Below are 18,292 nucleotides of genomic sequence, written 5' to 3' on the forward strand. Positions count from 1 at the left end.
AGACATGGGAACCAATAGAAGTTAACTAGGCTGTTCAGCATTGAAGGTGACATGCCCTTGGCTGTTCTGAACTGTCTCCCATCAGTGTTGCCTTCCTCTCCCTTTTCCTTCCTTCCTTCCTTCCTTCCTTCCTTCCTTCCTTCCTTCCTTCCTTCCTTCCTTCCTCCCTCCCTCCCTCCCTCCCTTCCTTTCTTCCTTCCTTCTCTCTTCTCCCCACTGTCCTACTCCTGTCTCTACTCCTCCATGTCTTTCATTAGTGTCAGAAGCACTGGGTTGTACTTTCTACTTGGTATCCCAATTGATGGACCAGCCTTCCTCAGTTGTGTTAAGAGTTGTAATTGCTACATTCTTTGTGTGTATATGTGCCTTATGTGGTGTGTACATGTGTATCCATGTGTGCAGCTACACCTGTAGGTACATGCATTGGAAAGCCTGAGGCTGATGTTGCTTGTCTTTCTTGATTGCCCCCCACCTTGTGCATGGAGGCAGAGTGTCTCAGTTCAGAGCTTACTGACTTGGTTAATTTAGTTAGCCTGCTTGTTCTGGGAATCCCTTGTCTCTACTTCCTGTGTGCTGGGATTATAGGAGGAATGCCAAACCTATCTGGCATTTATCTGGGTGCTTGGGATCTGAACATTGGTCCTCACAGTTGTGTACCAATTGTTTTACCCACTGAGCCATCCCTCCAGACCCCATAGTTCACATTTTTAAAGGGAGGAAGCAGATTCTCAGAAGGTCAGGGCTTGTTTTAGGTTACGCCCACTCACGTGGAGCTGGAATTTTAACCAGGTCTTCTGATGCCAGTCTTCATTTCAACCTCATTGTGTCTGGTCCTTGGGATAGAGTAGACTGGGTGCAGAAGCAGGAGAGAATGCAGTGATGCCTTCTATATTTCCAGTCTAGAAGATGACAAAATGGGGTCCAGTAGCAGAAGCACCATGTGGGAGTCCAGTGTTGACAACATCCTACCTCAGACACTCAGTAAAGAACTCAACACTGGGACCAATGTGAGAGGTCCCCAGTGGTCTTCCTCATGACATCTGCAGTGATCTCTGGGCCATTCATCTGTCTAAGCCGCTCCTAGTTGAGAGCAAGGCAGTCTGTCTGAGGTCCATCTTCTGAGTATATCTGGATCCAGACACCCATGCATGAGCCCAGTCCTCTCATGATGGTGGCAACCACCCCTCCCCAAGCAGAGCACACAAAGTACCACTGTGCTGTGTCACAGTCACCCCAGCTCCTCTGTGATTCCTTCCATCACCAGCCTACACACCCTGGAGTGGCCCCTGCCAGCATTATGACAGCTCATCCCAAGCTGTCTGAATAATTCATACTGTTATGCATCTGGGCTTCGAGCCCAGAGCTTTCTATAAAATTAAACAAGCCCCAGCCAACAGCGTGATCTGCTAGCTCAGTCAATCCCAGCGTTACCCCAGGATAAGTGCTGCTCCTGGGTGGGGGCTCTAGGGTGGTCTGTGAGATTATTTGTCTAAACTTCTTGGTAGCTCTCTTTCTGTTTCCCCTTTTCACATGATCTGGGCCTTTACATACCTTTCATGAGGGGGCAAGGTCACCTTCTGATCAGGAAGCCTTCCATAGCCTAACTCTCACACCACTGTCAAGAACTAGCACCAGATCCTTCCATCCTTCCATTACACCAGCTCAGCTACTTTTCCTACTAAACAGTTACATAGCATTTTAGCCCAAACTACCCAGATATGGAGCCACGATTGAGACCCAAAACCCTTAACAAGGATCTAGGACTTTCTTCCTTTTATAATTGAAAATGCTAAAGAGGGCATTTTTCACAGGCTTGGGAGAAGACGTAATGGGGACCAGATACAAATGCAGAGCTCAGATGGATGGGTGGCCTCAATGCCTTCTGAGCAAAGGAGGCTGTCACAGCCTTCCTGGCCCTGGTCTTGGGTTTCTTAAGAAACAACAACAACAAACAAGAACCCCCCTTCCCAAACCCCAATAATATTATTAATTCTTTGAGAATTTCATAATACAACACAATTATTTCGATCACTTTCACCTCAAATCCCTAACTCTTATAAGACATCTCCAACCCCCTCTCAACTTCATGTTCTTTATTTTTAGACAACCAAGTTGTGTTCCCATATACTCCTGAGTGTGGAGCTACCTCAGTGTGGTGTGGTGGTCTACCTATCAGGAGCCACCCCCTTAAAGAAAACTGGCTCTCTCCCAGACGCCATCCATGGCCCTAGCTCCTCAGTTAGGGGGGTGGGAGCTCGACTAGCTTGATCTTGCATAGGTCTTATGCAGACAGTTATAGCTGCTGTCAATTCTGAGTGCCGTGGTCCCTGATCTTTGAGGGGGGGGGGTGTTCTATCCCATTTGAGGCTGAGCATTTCCCAGAAACCTAGTCTTAGTACCTTGACAGGTTGTGAGTTTGTGCTGCAAGTGCCGTCCACTGCACAAAGAAACTTGTCTGATGGTGAAAACCAGGAGCTGCACTGGTCTATGGGTAGGAAGATACACATTGAGAAGGCAGTTTAAGAGACTAGTACCATGTAGTAGAACGGTAGTTGTAGCTTCATCCCTGGGTCTATGGGCTTCCACCTCAGTTTCTATGGCATCATTTCTTCATTTTCTGATTCCAATGTACAGATTTATATATGAATTACCAATTGATAAATCTAATAAAATTATATCTCTGCAATTTAAATGACTAAGTATTAATGTACTCAGATATAAATAATCTATCCATTTATGTTATATTCTGATGGAGATTATTCACAACCAGTGAAGCTGGTGACAAACATCTTAAAACTCCTACTATTCTGTTTCTGTAACTTGATGGTGGTGCTTTGTTGACTGTCTAAGGAAGGTCTTTATGCAGAACTTCCAGGTGTACCGTGAGAAAATAAGAAAGCTGGGTAAAGGATTATAGATCATATAGGTGTATTTTCACTCTAATAATAACATGCACTTGAAATCAGAGAGGTTTTGTCTTGCCACTCTACAAACCCTCCCCAGATTAAGGGGTTCCTGCTCTGTGGTCCAGGAACACTGCCTCATGCCTGCCTTCTTTTCACTGCATCCCTGCCCAGCTTTGTTCCTGCTTTTAGAACTGTCTGCTCTTCCTGCCAAACTATGAGTTCAGTATGGATCAGGACCACGGCAGTGCCTAGCATATAATAAACTACTGTATTTTGAATACATGAATGCATTTGCCTAGGCTCCACCAAAGCAGCCACCCCAGGAGGAAGAAGGGATATAAAGGTTTGTAATAAATGTTAGCTAGAATCAATGAATCATCAGGAGTTAGTAAATACTGCCTCCCTGAATTGGACAACTCATCTTCATCCCTACAGTGGTCAGAAGCAAGTGGTTAGAGCAAGAAGGGCTTCTGAGCCTCTGGAGTGGAGTGGAGGGGAGGAAGAACTGAGATTACTTCAGTGCAGCCATGCTGCCCTGCAGAGATCCTTTCTTCCTCTGAAGATGCTCATTCTTTATCCTTTCAGCCAGTCAGGGCTCTATCCCCAGAATGTGGAAGAGAGCCTGGTCCCTGATAACTTCCTGATACATTTATGGTATATCATCAAAAAGCTCATGGGATAGTGTTTTGCTGAACTTACCTTTCTGTAACATTTTGCTTGATTCTTGGAACAGGTGCTAGGACAGCTAGACTTGGGAGTGATGGGTAAGGTTAAAAGTGATTGTCCTGAGGACTTAGATGCCTTGCTCACTCAATGCCACCTCTAAGCACCTTCCAGCCCTTGGAAAAGGGGATAGAGGAGGGAAAGCCAGATGGGGGTACCAGCTTTTGCTCTGGATTCACAGGGTAGTGTTGCTCTTGGTCTGTGAATACTGTGGTGTGTCCCCTGTATGGTCTGCTGGTGCTCTCGCTCTGAGTATGGAAGGACTGCTGTGGTGACTACAAAGCACTTCTTATGCCCAGATTCCACTGGGGGTGCACACTATATTGGGCAGTCTCCATGGGATGAGAGAAAAAAAGACCCCATTAGCAGTTCCTACCAAAGACCAAGGACTCACACTCGAGAGCTGCATGAGTGTCCTGAAGGCAGTTGTCTCCTACAAGCAAGAGTAAGGGTGACATGGATTTAGGGGAAATTGCTTTCCCCAGCTGGCCTTTAGTAGTTCTCCACCCCCACTGTGCAGTGGGAATGATTAACAGACCTGATGTAAACTTCCTTTTCTGCCTGCCTTCCAAGGACAAGTATGGTGGCTGATGGAGTGGGAATGGGCACTGAATTCTAGACTCTGTCCCTTTATCTACTTCTACCCGTTTACAGGACCTGTTCTGGTGACTTGGGGCCTGCTCTTCTGGGGGCTGAGCAGAAGGGTCTCGATCCTCAACCATACCAAAATGTCTGTTGCTGGTACCCAAACCCGAGATGCATCTGGGGAATCTCACTTCCAACTGGGACTAGCAGGGGTCAGGACTTCATTTTTAAAGTATGTGTGAGGAGTACCTCAAAATATGTCTGCTGAGTGAGGGCTGTCAGCTATTATTGAGTCAATCTAGGGAAGATCACAAGGTATGATCATGTGATATTCTCTTCTCCACAGGAAGGTGGGGTTGTAGCCCTCTTCAAGGTCTGCCGGCAGGACAGTTTCCGGTGCGTGTACCCCCAGGCGCTCCGCACACTGGCCTCTATCTGCTGTGTAGAAGAGGGTGTCCATCAGCTTGAGAAGGTAAAGGCAGTGGTCTCAGTGGGCTGAAGTCTCTGAGCCAGCTGGTGTTGGAAGCCTGGTGGTGACGTTTGGTCCTTTTCATGTCGCAAGTCTAACCTAAGCCCTTCTTCTGCCAGGCCCTTTTCACATGGAACTGTTAGGGACATTGACTGTGGGGTATGGTGAAACTAAGGGGAAAGGGGCCCTGGGCTCTAACCAGGAATGACAGCTCTAAAGGGACACGAAGCATTTCAGGCTAGGGTGACAGACCAAGAAAGTCCAGTGTGCGAGACAAGCAAGGTCCTGGTAGGAAAGCTGGTAGAGACTGGTTTGAAAGTTTGGGATGGTTGGTCCTTTCATGGCAGGATGCCAGAGGAAGTGGATCCAGATCATTGATGAGCGCAAGTGGCAAGAGCAAGATGCCAGTGGGCATTGTGCCAGTCCCTTTTCCATCCTTGTGACAAATACCTGAGAAGATCAGCTTCTGAAAGAAAGAAGGGTTTAGCGTGCCTCTTAGTTTCAGGCCAAGGTTGATGGATCCTCTACATGGGGCCTGAGGTAAGGCCATGCATCACAGTGGGAGAGGAGAAGGATAAGCGTGGCTGCTTTATTATGTCCTCGTAGCCACCATGGAGAGAGTGGAAGAGAGGGAGGGGGGGTGGAGATTTCGCTTTGCTTTCATTTCCACTGGGCCTTGGCCCATGGGGTGGCACTACCCACATTCAGGTCTTGCCTACCAGTTCCAGTCACCTCTGGAAACTCCCTTTCAGACACACCCAGAGGCATGCTTTACTAACTTCCTAGATGTCACCCTAGCCAATCAAGTGGACAATCAAGATTCATCAGCACAGGTGCCGTGGTAAGCAGGGAGGGCGCCGCTCCATGAAGGACGGGACAGCTTGGGTAGGGGAACTGGAACCAGTCCAAGGTCTTGCTGGGCCAGCGTATCACAGGGAAGCATGCGGTCAAATGAAGAATTTGGTGCTTTGGAGGCCCTAGGTGCTTCTGTGTCAGCCTAACCTGGGGCAACATGTCTAACCTTAGATACTCTTAACCCCTGGCCAGGTTGTAGGTCTGGGTCTACAGCTGGGTCCTAGGGATACTAGCCTGCAGAGCTGGGGAGGCTGAACTGATATTTGGGGGGGTTCCCAACCTAATTTGAAGGAAGTGTGGTGAACATTCTTGTGGCTTAAAGCCCAGTGTGTCTCAGGATAGCCGTGGTGACTGTGGGATTTGGGATGCTCTACATCCATTCCTGAGCATCTGCCTGGAGGAGGAACAGCCCTCCTTCCTTCACACTGATGTCCCATAGTCTGAGCCCAGCTACCCAGGTGGCCCCAGCCTTTCCCCTAAGGCTAACCTAAGAACCAAGTTTCTTTGCTTAGGTCTAGACTCTAAGGCAATCAGCCACCTGCCTTCCCACCCTGCCTCTCTGTCCAAATCCTTTCCTACAGCCAGGCAGAGGAGTACGAAGTGCCCTTAGGCAAGGTGGGGAGATGAATAGTGAGTCTTCTTCTTTTACAGCTCCTAATGGGGAAGCCATCTGGGTAAGGTTACACAGTGAGAGAGCAGAGAAGCTAGTGCTTGCTCTCAGAGCAGAATGCTTTCTTTCCCCTTGGTTAGAAGCTTTTGTCCCCAGTGTATGCTGAGAGCCCTGGATTGGAGGTAATACGTTAAGGTTAATGGTGCCCGTGCCTGGGTTCTGCTGCTCAGTGTGCAAATGGATTTGGAAGAGGGAGGCTACTTGCTTAATGGCTTACAGCTGAGGTTGTGGAGAGCCCAGATCAAATGCTAGATCTTCTAAGACTAAACTGGATATCATCTCTCCTCTTCCCAGTGCACTATCTGGATGTGCAAGCATAGTGTGTATGTGTGTGCCCTTGCTTGCGTGGTGATGAGACAGACAGACTCAATGAAGGAGATGAGTTAAGTATGAGCTTATGTACTGCATAATTCACCAGCATCCAGGCTCCTACAAATCTTTCCTGGATGTTGACCAAATGACCAAATGAGGTTTCTTTCTCATCTTCTTTCATTCTGGCTTGGTAGGGCTTGCTGGGGAACATGGAGGAAAAAGTAGGGGGACTGATATCATCAGACCTCCGAAACAGTCAGTTGCTTGGCTTGGTGAGTTTTCAGGGCAGTAGGAAGAAACCAAGGAAGAAACAGAGCAGCATCCTTATGCTTGGAGCTGAAAGCTGCAGCTGTAATGACTGGAGGCAGCTCACTGCGCCCATCTGATGCTGCTCACAAAAGCTAGGATGCTTCAGCTCACCTTTTCCAGGGCTGGCTTGGCTGAATATCATGTTTGCTCTCTGAGGATGAAGAGAAGGGATGTTCATCAGTGAGGGTCTATGCTGGGTCCTGACTGCTCCAATGCACACATACCTTCAGTATCACCAGTAACTTATGAGCCCAGCGCTATCAACATCTCCAGCTTAAAGACAAGGAGCCAGACTCTCAGGCAGTTTTTGTGAAAAGTTTTGTCAAAAGTCACATCATTAAGCAGGGTTGTGGTCCACACCTTTAATTCCAGTACTAGGGAGGCAGAGGCAAGTGAATCTCTGAGTTTGAGGCCAGCCTGGTCTACAGAGCAAATTCCAGGACAGCCAGAGCTACACAGAGAAACCCTGTCTCAAAACAAACAGATAAACAAAAACACACAAACAAAGAAACAAACATCGTATTATTAGCAAGTGTTACAGGCAGGATTTAAGTCTTGATCCCAAAGCCCCTCAGCATCCCTACCTTGCATGCTTCATGGATATTCTGAGAATATTAAAAATGTCCCTGTGACTTAACCCAGATCACCAATCCCCCACCCCAAAAGGAAAAGGTGTGGTGGGCATTCCTCTCCTCCAAGTCAGATTGCTAAGGCACTGGTAAATACCTGGTCTCATCCAGTCACTCACTTGAAGTCACTTACTTCCGCTTCTTCCTTCTGGCTGCCAGTCACCTACTTGGAGCCCCCTCACTTGCCCCCTCCTGCTTTCTAACACTCACTCCACGGACTCATTCTTCATCACGCGTCTGTGTGTGCTGGGAAGCCATCTCTCCTGGGCAGCAGAGCCCTGTGGACTTGGAGAGGCAGGCTGTCCTTGGTCCTCCACACCGTGAACTTTGAGAACTCATGAGTCACTCCAAGTAACAACCTGAGCCTCTCGGACACACTTTCCCGAGAAATGGTCACACTGAAATCTCATGGGACTGTTGTGCATGTGGCACCGAGTCACTGGAATCATGATTGTGATCAGGGCAGTGTTAACGGCAAGGGCTTCGAGAGACACTGGGCTCTGGGAGGTTACTGTCTGTAGGAGAAAGTGGTCTAGCCTGAGAGAGAAGGCTGTCCTAAAAGAAGAGGTGTTAAAGTCCAGTGTGGAGCACCCGGGTGGGACTGGAGCACCAGCCTTCTTCCCCTTTCCACTTCATAGATGGTGAAACTGAGGTTCAGATGATGGTGGACATGTGGATGTTGGACATGGACACTAATACATCCCTGGCTTATTCCAAACCCCAGGTTCTTTCACTCTGCCACCCTGGAAAGATCTGGCCCTTCTGAGATGGGGTCCATGGGGGAATGGCTCCCTTGGAGCTAGGCTCAAAGTGTTGGTCAGGGCAGGGGGCAAAGCTGGAAGAGATAAATTGTCAACACCTATAGGTATCTCTAGCAATGCCTAAGGGGTCTTCCATGTAGAGGTCTAGTTTAGTTCAGCCATACGCTCCACACTGTTTGGTACCCAGGATCAGTACACTTCTAGAAGTCAGCCATGCTTTTCCTATGTCCTTGGCAGACAGTCATCTCTTACTCACTGGTCCTGTGCTAGGCTCAGAGGAGAAGGTAAGCAGCTTGTTCTTAAGGCCAGGAGTAGAGAACCCAGAAGTACATATAGAGTGGGAGCTGGCTTGTGATCTCAGAGAAGACTCCCTCCTTTCCCAATTCCTGGGGAAAGAGAACCAAAGAGCCAGTGTAGACCTGGTCACAGTAGATGTATAAAGGTGCTTGAAGGCAGACAGGGAACAGCAGTCTTAGAGATGCAAAGGACCTGTGGCTGGCCATTGACCCGTGAGGCTTTGTGTCTCTAAAGAGCTCCATGCTCAGTGAATCAGGGGAGCCCAGAGAGATGGTCATGTCCTCAGGACCACATTTGGGAGATGACTGGAGCAAGATGACCCAGAGACCAGAATGGGTTGAGGGCTTCAAAATCACACAGCTCAGTGAGAGCAAAACACCCCACTCTGTTGAGGTGGGCAGGTCAGAGCTGCTTTCCTGGAAGGCTGGCAAGGCAGAGTAGCATTGCCGAGGATCTCAGAGTCTGGGGAGGAAGAAAGTGTCCCAAGGAGCTGTTTACTTCCTTCTGATCTTTGGCTTTGTCTTCCATGCAATGAAGTGGAACATGGAAGAGGTAACAATATGATGGGTCTCTAGCTGGTACTTGAGTGTGGGACATATCCTGCCAGATGCTGCTGGCTCACAGAATGGGACCAAAGAGGATCAGAACTAGAGGATCAGAGCTGAGCACACGGTCCAGATGAGGAGCTGGGTACCTGCAGAACAGAAACATGCCGGGCTAAGGCCAGAAGGAGTAGGGGATGGTCAGAGCCCAGTGCTCAGCCAACTTTAGCCAACTCTCTAGACAGTTCTAGAAATTGCTCTTTTAGCCTCAGACAAGAAACAGTCTCACTTTCAGAATAAGATTCTTTCATTTTTACCCCCTGCCCTCCCCCCCTTTTTTTGTATGTGAAATAAGGAGTTGATTCTCCTTGTCCTGGAGCCAAAGGGAGAGTTTAATGAAGATCGATAAAGAAATTAAAGATGAGCAGGGGAAGGGAGAAACGTTCAATTTCAAGTTGCAGTAGAAAGTCCCTAGGGTGTGGGCGGGTGTGGGCAGGGAAACTGCTGCTCTCTTCACGCAGAGGCTCTGGGCTGGATGGAAGATGGAGACAGGGAGGTCTAGGCAGAGAGAGACCCTGGCCAGGAAGAGGTGGGCTGCAAGGGGGCAATGGGGAGGCTCCTCTACCCGCTTGGTAGGAGTCTCTCTCCGAGCTCTGCACTGTTGTTGTGAGTCAGAAGTAGCACATTAAAAATAAATGAACCAGTTTTCCCCAGCCTTTTGCCTTTTCTGATTCTCACAGTCGCTCTTCAAGTAAGTAGGCAGCGGTAGGCACCTCCATTCCATTTTACAGAAGTGAAAGTGGAGGCTGACAAGGCTAGACCGTGGGAGGTGCAGAGCCAAACTGGGAGCCCTGTGCTTTTCCTCTCTCCTTCCTGGATTCCTTCTCACCTCCAAGGTCCAAGAGAGGCCGTTGTGGCCATGGTGTGCGGTCCTAGGGCAAGGCAGTTCTGATACTCAAGCGCAGCTGTGGGGGAGAGCAGGACTGTGGACGCTAGGCCTTCTTCTTTCTCTAAAAGCTCCGATTCAGAGACAGGAGTGCTCTGAAAGCAGATCCCAGATGCTCCCCTCTCCTCTCCAGGGGCTTATGTGCGGCTTCCACCCCCATGCCTGACAGCGAACTCAACTGCCCTGGGAATGGGCCAGGGCTGGGCGGGGCCTCATGTCCCCTGTCAGCTGCCTGTTTTGACTGGGGTGGGCTGTGGAGGGGAGAAGGAGTGTGGCTCATTCCTTTCTCTTACCATCTAACTTCCAGTCTGTCTCCCAGGGCAGGAACGAGGAGGATTAAAAGGCTCAAAAGGGTAGATTCAAATTCAGTTCTTCCCTGCCCCTGGGCCTTTCCTTTGCTTTTTTCCTAGGATTCGGCTGACATGGTGGGCCAGTACTGTCCAGAGGATTCTGTTGACATGGTGGGCTAGTACTGTCCCAAGTGCTGGCGGGGAAGCTACCCTCTTCCTGACAATCAGTTCCAATCTGATTTTGAAGAAGGGATGAAGCTGCTTGGCAGCCTGGATACCTAAGTGATTCAGTTGGCGGAGTGGAGGGTGCTCTGTGGGACACCATGTGCTGTACAACAGCGGCCCCTGGTGGACAAGAGCTGCATTGGCAGCCCTGTCAGGTTGCCTAGGGCAGCCTTTTCCTGGAACTGTTGTGACTTCTGGGCTCTGGACCCCAGAGCCAGGGGTTAGTTAGGACCAGAAGGAATATCCTGCGATATATCTGGGGGTGGTGTCTAAAATTCAAGACAACCAATGTTTCATACGGGGATATCATCCTCCAGGTGAAAGATGCAGACAGATCTTGCAATCTGTGTCCTAAACCCCTATCTCCGAGGCTTCCCCAGAGAATCAGTTATGCATCTTTTACAGTTAATTAATTAATCATGTATGATAGAGTGATCATATGCAAATGTCACAGAGTACACGTGGAGGTCAAAGGACAACTTGTAAGAGCGAGTCCTTTCTTTTCTTCCACCATGTGGGTTGAGGATTGAGCTTAGGTGGTCAGGCTTAGCAGCTGGCCCTGCTCTGTGTCTTTTTGGCAGGGAAATCCTCCTGTCTCCCAAATGATTACTGAGCATGCTCCCTGTTGCTCCCTGTTCTTCGGCATCCAGGGCTAGGGCTGCTGTCTAGCTACACTTGTAACTTTGCACCCATCTGAGCTCATTTGAGTTAACATTGGAGTGATGGTCTTTTGCATGCTTCTAGTACAGTATGGCACACCCTTCTGTGGATCCTCTGCTTCTGTTAGGCCATCTTAACTGACTTTTTTCACCTCTGCATGTTGACTTCAAGTTCAGAACCAGCTCTGATCTCCTTTCCAACAGCTCTCTTGCCTCTTTGGTGCTCATAACTCAGAGCTCTGCCTGGACTTCCCTGCCAAGGGACACTATTCTGCTAGCTGCTTTGGCTTGGAAATGGCTTGCACATACTACAGGTGTGCAGGTAAATGATGTTTGGGCATGACTGAGGAAACGTTGTTTGGTAATGTGAAGATATAGAGGTAGGTAGGTGTGTGTGTGTGTGTGTGTGTGTGTGTGCGCGCGCGCGCACGCGCGCGCGCACGCGCGCGCGCATGCTGTACATAACCCACATCATTCCTACCACCAGTCACAGGGCTGAGGGGAGGTGAACAGGGTCTGTCTTGCAGAGTCTCTTCCAGCAGTTTCAGGACCCTGTGAGAGGTGGAGGCAGCAGATGGATGCAGGTGGGGGTGGGATATAAAACCTATGAGATCCTTCAACAAGGAAAGAATGGCTATAAAATCGTTGAATATCTTCCTGTGGGATATGAGCTCAGTCCCATTTGCACACTGGACCCTCATGGTTTGCTTCGGATTCTTCTCTCTCCCTCCCTCCCCAGATCCTGGGCTCAAATTCCTATATCTCCAAGCAGATGTAGGGGGCTAGTGGGCCATGAGTAGCCATGTGAGAAAGGTGAGACTAACACAGTTGATGGTGCTAGCAGCGAGACCCCTTCTCTTGGCTATTGGTTCACTAACAAACCAGAAGGACATTGCCCAATACCAACGGGAAAGCTTTCTAATAGCATGTGGAGAATGAAGGAACTCTGTATGACACAGTGTAATGTAGGAAAACTAGAAGTATTGAGCTCTCTCAGCTGGGAAATCTGGTACCTGTTCCCTTGGTGTGCGAGGGGATGTTCCCAGAGAAGATGCCAGAGCAGAACTTGCAGCCTTCTGTCCCTGTGTCCTCCTTTTGAAAGCTTCTTCCTGATGCTGTGTATGTGGTGACTAGGGGTGAGGAGATGTGGGTAAAATGTTAACCAGTGTCCACTTCCTCCTTAGAACCCAAAGGATTCAGAGAAGAAAGAAAACATAGAAAGTTGGGTGTGAATATAGTACTGGTGCTGGGGTAAAGAGAAGCTATGCCTTAGGGGACCTGACTTGGTGTAGAGGTGATGCTTTTGGCTACCAATAGTGGGCGGGCTCTCATTTGGCTTCTGAGTGGAGAAGTACTACTGGGAAAGGAGCAGGAGACATGAGGCTTCCAACAGCAAAAGGAAGTGGGAGACTGAGAGCATCCATGCAGAATGGGGTGGAACTGGACCAGGAGGATGCCCTTCCTGTGACATTCTGGTACTGGCAGTGTAGAAGGGAAAGAGAGCAGCCCTTGGATCATGGATCAGGAGTCAGCATCTATCCCTAAGAGCAAGTGGTGGGCTTGCTGGTTGCCCACAGAAATGAGGAGAGACAGGGAAAGGGAAGCACCATGAGACAGGAGAGTAGATTCACAGGCAAAGCGATGCTGGGGTCTCTCCTTAGACTGCTTCAGAAGCACAGATCAAGTTGCTTGTAGATTTATGAGGCAGTCCCCTGCCTCTGACTTACTCAGGCACACACTCATCTTTTACTATGACTTTAAAGTGTGTTTTTCTGATGAGTAATGATTTGGAGCATGTTTTCATATCCCTGTTGTCCATTTGGTTGTCTCTATTATGGGTGAAATGTTAGTCTGAGATGTTTTCTCATTTAAAAATAGTGCGTCGTTTGTCTTGCCTTATTGATTTATAAATTTTAAAATGTATTCTAGACACAAATCCCTTTTCAGATAGAGATAGTGAGAATAAATGTTGTCAGCCTGCAGTTTGCTTTATCATTCTCTTAATGTTGTCATTTAATAAATAGAAATTCTTGATTTTGTTAAGGTCCAGTTTATTGATTTCTTTTGTAGTGAGAGCCATTTATGTCCATTTAAGAAATCCTTGTTTTCTCCAAAACCATGAGGAGATTCTCTTGTATTTTATTTGGTACTGTCCTTGCTTCATTTCTGTTGCTGTGATAAAAACATCCTGACAAAAAGGAGCTTAGGGGGAAAAGGGTTTATTCGAGTTGACAATTTTTAGATTACAGTTGTATCATTGGGGGAGTACTGGTGAAATTATTAAGGCCACTCCACTTACAAGTGAATGGATAGTTAACAGGGTCTGGGAAAGGTGTAGCACAGTTCGGCAGTGTTCTCTGGAGAACTCTGCTCGGTCTACCTCCAGCATCCAGGGTCCAGGAACCAAGAAAACTGGTGCATCCGGATCTCAGGTCTTCAGGGTCCTCTCTTGGCCCCACCTTGTAGACGTGACAGTTACCGAAGCCTTAATGGGGGTTGGAACTTCCAGATCAAAGCTGGAATGGCTACCCACTACAGGGGAGGGAGGTGTCACAGTGGCCAGAGCTTGAAGCAGCTGGTCACATCACATCCTCAGTCAAGAGCAGAGAGTGCTGAATCCTTGCTTGCTCTCAGCTAGCCTCCTCCTTTGTTATACTGGTCAGGAGTCCCTGCCTAGAGACTGGTGCCACTCCAAATAAGCTAGATCTTCCCAAATCAGTTAACAGTCATGACAAATCCCCACAGACACACCCCACAGGCCAGCCTGGTCTAGAAAGTTCCTATTGAGACTCTTTCCAGATGGTACTGGGCTGTGTGTAGCTGGCGAAGCTAACATCCCAAGGAAGCTCGTTGTTTTCCTGTTCACAGTTTTGACTTGTGGCTCACTTCACCTGGTTCCAATGTTTAATTTCTCCCCACACAATTAGTCAGTGGAGCCTACACCATTTATTGAAAAGACTGTCCCTAAGTTGATATACCTTCATGTAAACAAAGTGATGGATAGAATCCTTTTCTGGACCTTACTTTTCCGTTCTATCCATCTTTTTTTGGACCATCCTTATATCAATATAGCACTGAGACCCCAATCTAATACAATTTGGTGTTGAGTTGTGAAAGCCCGCTACCTTTGTTCTTTAATATTATATTGACAATTCTTTGTATTCCTATATTCATTTTTATAACCAACTTGTTATTTTCTGTAAAATACCCCCTGATACTTAATTAGGAGTTCTTTAAATTTCTATATAAGCTTGACACCTCAAACAATTAAAGTGTTCTGACCAATGAACACAACAGATTTCTCTCCTTAGTATAGACTGTCTTCAAGGATTTGCCCCTTATACATCTTTTAAATGTTTATTGATAGCTATGTTCTACAGTAATGTAAGTGGTATTTTTAAATGAATATTTTTGAAATGTTATTGCTAAAACATAGAAAATACACTTTTGCTATTCTATCTAGTGGTTGTGCTAAGTCTACTTACACACTTTCGTAGAACTCTGACATGTCACGTTTTTCTGCACATCTGCACCGTGTGTAAAGAATAGTATCAAGAATGGCAGGTCTGCTTATTTCAATCACTGTTCTTTCGTTTGTGTGATCACATTGGCTAGCACCTCGTTAGAGGGAAGTGCTATTGCTGCCGGATTCCTATGTCTTGCTACTGATGTCAGAGGAAGGCTGATGTATCATTGACTGTTTCATTGCTGTGTATGGTGTATCCTGAGGAAGTAAGTTTGCAGGCCCACTCTGCAAACTCTGAAGGTTGTGTAAACTTTCTTGTACCAAAGTTGTCCCCAGGAGACTGGTGTTCAATTTGATGTCTGTTAGACTCACATGAAGAGTTTTTAAAAGACATAAAGGTAGATTATTAAAATCAAATGTCTGGTGTTTAAAATTCAGGTAATAAATATTTGAGGCACCATTTCTCTGTGTAGCCCTGACTGTTCTGGAACTCACTCTGTAGACCAGGCTGGCCTCAAACTCAGAGATCTACCTGCCTCTGCCTTCCAAGTGTTGGGATTAAAGACTTGTGCCAGTTTGCCTAGCCGTTATTATAATGCTTAGTGCTTCCCTGGGTCATGGCACCCATCATCTGAGTCGCTGACCTGAGCACTTTGGCTGCAGCCCAAGGCCCAGCTGGACCTCGGTGGGACTTTTCTGAAAACTTGACACTTTCACATCAGCACAGGGCTAGGAACACTGATCCAAGGGACAGTCACCCCAAGCCAAATGCCTTCCGAACATCTATTTGAAATGTGCTTTAAGGGAAATCCTCTGCGGACAGAGATTATTTTCTAGTTATACTCCCAAACCACGATGATTTCTCTCAGCTCCTCTCGACCTCCTTTGCCTGTGCATCTTCTTCCCTTGGCCTTCCTGAATTTCCCTCAGAGGGGCCACATAGCCCTTTCTACCCACTCTTCCATTTCTGTTGTGATGTCGTGTTTGCATTTATCCACTTGTGTTTGAAATAACAGGAGATGTGGGGCTGGAGCCTGGATATGTCGGCTTAGGGGAGGATGCTGTTATCTTTTGGAGGCTTGCTTAGTTTCTGTGGCTTTTATTGAGTTGCCATCTCTACCGTAACTCTAAAACAAGCACATCATTTTATAAGAGGAGCCTTGGCTCACAAGCAAAGCTATGACTTTGTCCTGAACATTGTCCAATCTGGTTCCTACTTCGATGTCTGCTTCTGACCCACCAGATGCTCTGCCTGGTCCTTGGCTTCCACTTGTTCTTGTTTTTCTCTCCAACCACAATTGAATTTTCCTTTTGACTGATTATATGCTAGATGAACTGACCCATTCTTCTTGGACTCAGGAACAGGTCTCTATTCTCTTCAGAATTCTCATTTATCTTCTGTTTCCCTGTAGGTCTTAGATATTTGGGTAGATAGAATCACGAAGGAAAAAATTAGCCGTCTTAGGAGCTGGGCATGGTGGTGCATGCCTATCATTCCAGCACTTAGGAGGCTGCGGCAGGAAGATTGTAAGTTGAGGCAGAGACTGGCATGGACTAGATGGGAGGTTTAGCGGGGGAGACAGACAAACAGACTCTGAAGCTTTTTGTAATTTTCTCCCATGATCAAGTTGTCCTGCATTTACATAATTCACTGCATTTACATAAGCCACTAGATAGCTCCCCTGGCATTCGCTGAAAACTAAACACAAAGCAAAAGCAAAGCATGTGTTCTAACACAAAACTCCGATGGCTGACCTGCACAGTGCTGTTTGATGGGCCTTTGCACCCAGCCTGCGTTCCTTCAGTTTTTGTGTAACGGCCACCCCTGACACTTCTGGGGGGGCACTCAATGGGAGAATGTTACTCATAAATCTGACATTGCTTTCTCACCTCGAATGCCCCAGATGCATGAGTTCCAGACCCCCAGTGAGAATCTCCCCATTTGCTAGCTCCCTCTTTGCCAAACTCCAGGTCTGTGAGCCCTGCTATCCAGGTGATACCCCAGCCAGCCCAACCTCATCTCCACATATACACCCACCAGGAACACCTGATCTCAGGCCCATCCCACTCTGTGTAAGAGCTAATTATCTGTAAGTGCTTCCAGCAGCCGTTTCTTTAAGGATGTCAAAGTGCTTTGATTAGATAATTCTCCTGGCACCAACTTTATGACTAGGGGTGGGAAATAGGCAATTAGAGGTTCAAGACTTTCCTGAAATGGGACTAGTGTTTGAAGGAGGTGGCCTCAGGCAAGGCTCCCAGGCCATTCATAGGAGTGGAGCTGAATGACCTCCACTGACCTAGCCATGGCTTCAGTTCATCTCTTTCTTTCCTAAAGGCTCCATGGAGGAAGGAACATGGCAAGGAGCTCAGATACAAGGATCAGAGTTAACATGCTATACTGTGTGGCCTGGGACGCCTCCTAGCTTCTCTGTCTGATTCCTCATCATTCCTCCCAGAGTAGCATGGCTGTTGAATACTGAGTCTCAGCTGGGTTTCAAGGACCTAGAGAAAATCCAGTGCTTGGCTTCCCTGAGGGCCCCAAAGTAGAGAGGATGTGCACGTGACTCGGACAGACCATACCAGATGACACATGTTGTAATTGCCATTAGATCAGAGCAGTGTGGCAGCTGGGAAGACAGAGATGGCCTCTGTCTGGGGAGGCAGGTGACCTGACCTGGGTCTGACATGGTAGGCAGGAGGGAACTGAGGACAGCACTCCAGCTTTGAGCAAATTGGGTTTGAGAAGCTCATGGAATATCCAGACCAATTATTTTTAGAGTTAAATATAAAATGATCCAGTAGGGGTTTGGAAATATAGGTGTGCATCTTGGAGGTGGGATGGGGTCAAGATTTATCCCCGAGAGGCACCAGAGTGAGACATCAAGGCCATGTGGATGTGAGTCCAGTTTGCAGTATGGTACAGAGTGGCAGCAGAAGATGGCATCTGGCTGAGGAGAAGAGGCTAAGAGAGTGAGCAGAGAAATGCTGCTAGCTGAGGAGGACACAGCCCTTGAACGATGCTGGAGTCCTGGGAGAGAAGGTCAAGACAGAGAGAGCGCTCAGCAGGGGGAGTCAAAGGAGAGGGACTGACCTAAGTCCTCTGTAATCCTCCCCCTCAACACCCTCTCATGTCTGTTTCTCTCTGCTCTTGCCACGTCTCTGCCTCTGTCACTTGTTTCTGCACCATCCCTGTGCGGATGACTAGTTAGGCACAGGTCACAATGCAGGTACTCAGTGACTGACAATCATTAGACATACAGGTGTAGTGCCAGGCATTGCTGGCCTCCTTGCTGAAGGATTCTGATTGTGCATCTTACTGTTCCCAGTCAGTCATGGATGATACCCAGTTAAAAAGTCTTGGTTCTGGATTGTGTGATCAGATGTCCACACAAGTGGGTGGATCACCTACCAAGTGCTATGGTTTGTATCCTAAATGCCTCCCTGACAGTCATGCTAGAAGCCTGGTTGAAGCCTGTGGTACTAATGGGAGGTGGTAGAACCACTGGACAGTAAGGATTAATGGAAGGAAGCTAGGACATTGGTGGTGCCTTTGAAGAAGACGTTGGAGCCCTGGCTTCTCCTCTGCCTTTACCAGCAAGCTGCCATGAGGTGAACAGGCCTCCTTTGTAACATGCTCCACCATCATGT

General features: G+C 47.8%; 1 protein-coding gene and 1 long non-coding RNA gene across 6 annotated transcripts in view; one reads left to right on the top strand and one right to left on the bottom strand.

Moving 5' to 3' along the window:
- Positions 1–18,292, top strand: part of Insc (INSC spindle orientation adaptor protein) — a 125,682-nt gene that overhangs the window by 80,930 nt on the left and 26,460 nt on the right. For 4 of the 5 annotated variants that reach the window (XM_042282223.2, XM_042282216.2, XM_006978625.4 and 1 more), the window contains one exon: positions 4,561–4,686. The exons of the other annotated variant lie outside the window; for it this stretch is intronic. In XM_042282223.2, coding sequence (XP_042138157.1) covers positions 4,561–4,686 — 126 coding nt within the window. The remainder of the gene's footprint in view (positions 1–4,560; positions 4,687–18,292) is intronic. 5 annotated transcript variants of the gene reach the window in all.
- LOC143268420 (uncharacterized) lies at positions 240–4,568 on the bottom strand. Its single transcript, XR_013044296.1, has 3 exons — positions 3,606–4,568; positions 2,400–2,485; positions 240–1,080 (listed from the first exon to the last, which is right to left on the bottom strand). It is a non-coding gene; the product is annotated as an uncharacterized LOC143268420 (long non-coding RNA).

Source organism: Peromyscus maniculatus, chromosome 1 (assembly GCF_049852395.1).
Source record: "Peromyscus maniculatus bairdii isolate BWxNUB_F1_BW_parent chromosome 1, HU_Pman_BW_mat_3.1, whole genome shotgun sequence".
Taxonomy (NCBI): domain Eukaryota; kingdom Metazoa; phylum Chordata; class Mammalia; order Rodentia; family Cricetidae; genus Peromyscus; species Peromyscus maniculatus.